General features: G+C 41.1%; 1 protein-coding gene across 1 annotated transcript in view; it reads right to left on the bottom strand.

Annotated features, from left to right (window-relative positions):
• The window catches only part of LOC134302478 (integral membrane protein 2C-like), a 4,272-nt gene extending 3,793 nt beyond the window's left edge, over nucleotides 1-479 (bottom strand). The window contains exon 1 of the mRNA XM_062987592.1: nucleotides 346-479. Within this exon, the coding sequence (XP_062843662.1) occupies nucleotides 346-444 (99 nt within the window). The 5' untranslated portion in view covers nucleotides 445-479. The remainder of the gene's footprint in view (nucleotides 1-345) is intronic.
• Between the last annotated feature and the right edge of the window lie 2,021 nt (nucleotides 480-2,500).

Here is a 2,500-nt window from a genome sequence, read left to right as displayed (position 1 = left end):
TCACAGCAGCCTGAGATCATGTAAAAACACCTCATAATAATGATCATATATAATAAACACACAGGTTCATCTGTTTAACGGAATAAACGAACCAATCAGGACTTATGACGTCACTGCGGGCACCGGAGCATTACGTCATCAGATCAGCGGTATTATCTATATTTACAGATGATCAGATCTATCAGATCAGCCCTGACTGTGATCGATCATAATGATCGGGTGATGATCGGTACCTGATTGATCTCAGTTCTGATGAATAACTCACGCGCGATTATAATTACAGGATCAAAGCTTAAGCCGCCACATCAAAGCAGGAGAAGATGAAAGGAGAGGATGAAGCCTCACGTGCTGTGGGTGATGCTGGGGGTGGATGCAGATCTGAGGAGGTTCCTCGGTTCCTCCCGGTTTGTGTCCGGTTACCGTTTTGCAGCTGATCTTCACCATGATGATGATGATCCTCACACCTACACAGAACAGATCTCACCGGAAACTGCGTGGGATCCTCGTTTCCGTCTCTAACACCCCCCCCCCCCCCAGTCATGAATAAATCAATACATAAAGAAACAGCGTCATAAAACACAAGAATTCACATCATCATTCATCACTGAGTATTAAACATTACTGATACATCCGGATTAATAATAATAATAATAAACATTAAAGATAATTTCCTTCATTACTGAGGGGTTCAGTGTGTGTGAGAGTGAAACTTAAACATTTATATGATTATTTTACCATTTAAAACTTTCCATCATTTACTTTAAAACCAATAATGAAGAAATATCATCAAATTCTGTCATTATTTAATACTATCAGCCAGCCGGGCACCTGCACAGACATTTACATTTTCAGTATTTATCCAAAGATACTTACAGTACTGTGACTCTATACTGTCTGAGAAATTGAGAGTTAAGGGCCTTGCTTAAGGGCCCAACAGTGGCAACCTGGTCTGTTTACACCATCAGGTGCATTTAATGAAATCAGGTCAGATCAGTAAAAGCAGTGTAACACACATCATCACACACAGTGCTGTGAAAAAGTAATCACCCCCCCCAGTGGATCAGGTCTGTAAGTGCATTAAACTAAACATCACACAACAACACAAAATGTTTATTTATTTATGAAATAATGTCTTATAAAACACCCAGATCACCTTTATTTACTTCATCATCTTTAATCACACTGTGAAGGTGAAGCAGCAGGTTCAGGTTTCTACTGGAACACCACGGTACAGCCTGAACTCAGTTATAAAGCCATTCCTAAAGCTCTAAGACTCCACCGAACCACACAGAGAGTCATTATCTCCAAATAAAGAGATCACATGATGTCAAAGAAAACCAAATGCATAAGAGGTAAATAAATACTTGTGGTTAACATGAGGGGCGGAGTTAAATGTAACAGTTTAGATAAGATGCAAGGTTATATTAAAGGTAACAGTATGGATAAGGGGCGGGGTTATATTAAAGGTAACAGTATGGATAAGGGGCGGGGTTAGATTAAAGGTAACAGTATGGATAAGGGGCGGGGTTAGATTAAAGGTAACAGTATGGATAAGGGGCGGGGTTAGATTAAAGGTAACAGTATGGATAAGGGGCGGGGTTATATTAAAGGTAACAGTATGGAAAAGGGGCGGGGTTAGATTAAAGGTAACAGTATGGATAAGGGGCGGGGTTAGATTAAAGGTAACAGTATGGATAAGGGGCGGGGTTAGATTAAAGGTAACAGTATGGATAAGGGGCGGGGTTAGATTAAAAGTAACAGTATGGATAAGGGGCGGGGTTAGATTAAAGGTAACAGTATGGATAAGGGGCGGGGTTAGATTAAATGTAACAGTATGGATAAGGGGCGGGGTTAGATTAAAGGTAACAGTATGGATAAGGGGCGGGGTTAGATTAAATGTAACAGTATGGATAAGGGGCGGGGTTAGATTAAAGGTAACAGTATGGATAAGGGGCGGGGTTAGATTAAATGTAACAGTATGGATAAGGGGCGGGGTTAGATTAAAGGTAACAGTATGGATAAGGGGCGGGGTTAGATTAAAGGTAACAATATGGATAAGGGGCGGGGTTAGATTAAAGGTAACAGTATGGATAAGGGGCGGGGTTAGATTAAAGGTAACAGTATGGATAAGGGGCGGGGTTAGATTAAAGGTAACAGTATGGATAAGGGGCGGGGTTAGATTAAAGGTAACAGTATGGATAAGGGGCGGGGTTAGATTAAATGTAACAGTATGGATAAGGGGCGGGGTTAGATTAAATGTAACAGTATGGATAAGTGGCGGGGTTAGATTAAATGTAACAGTATGGATAAGGGGCGGGGTTAGATTAAATGTAACAGTATGGATAAGGGGCGGGGTTAGATTAAAGGTAACAGTATGGATAAGTGGCGGGGTTAGATTAAATGTAACAGTATGGATAAGGGGCGGGGTTAGATTAAATGTAACAGTATGGATAAGGGGCGGGGTTAGATTAAATGTAACAGTATGGATAAGGGGCGGGGT

This window comes from Trichomycterus rosablanca, chromosome 25 (assembly GCF_030014385.1).
Source record: "Trichomycterus rosablanca isolate fTriRos1 chromosome 25, fTriRos1.hap1, whole genome shotgun sequence".
NCBI classification, from domain to species: domain Eukaryota; kingdom Metazoa; phylum Chordata; class Actinopteri; order Siluriformes; family Trichomycteridae; genus Trichomycterus; species Trichomycterus rosablanca.
Note: the sequence above shows the minus strand (reverse complement) of the source record. Positions and strands in the feature narration are given on the sequence as shown.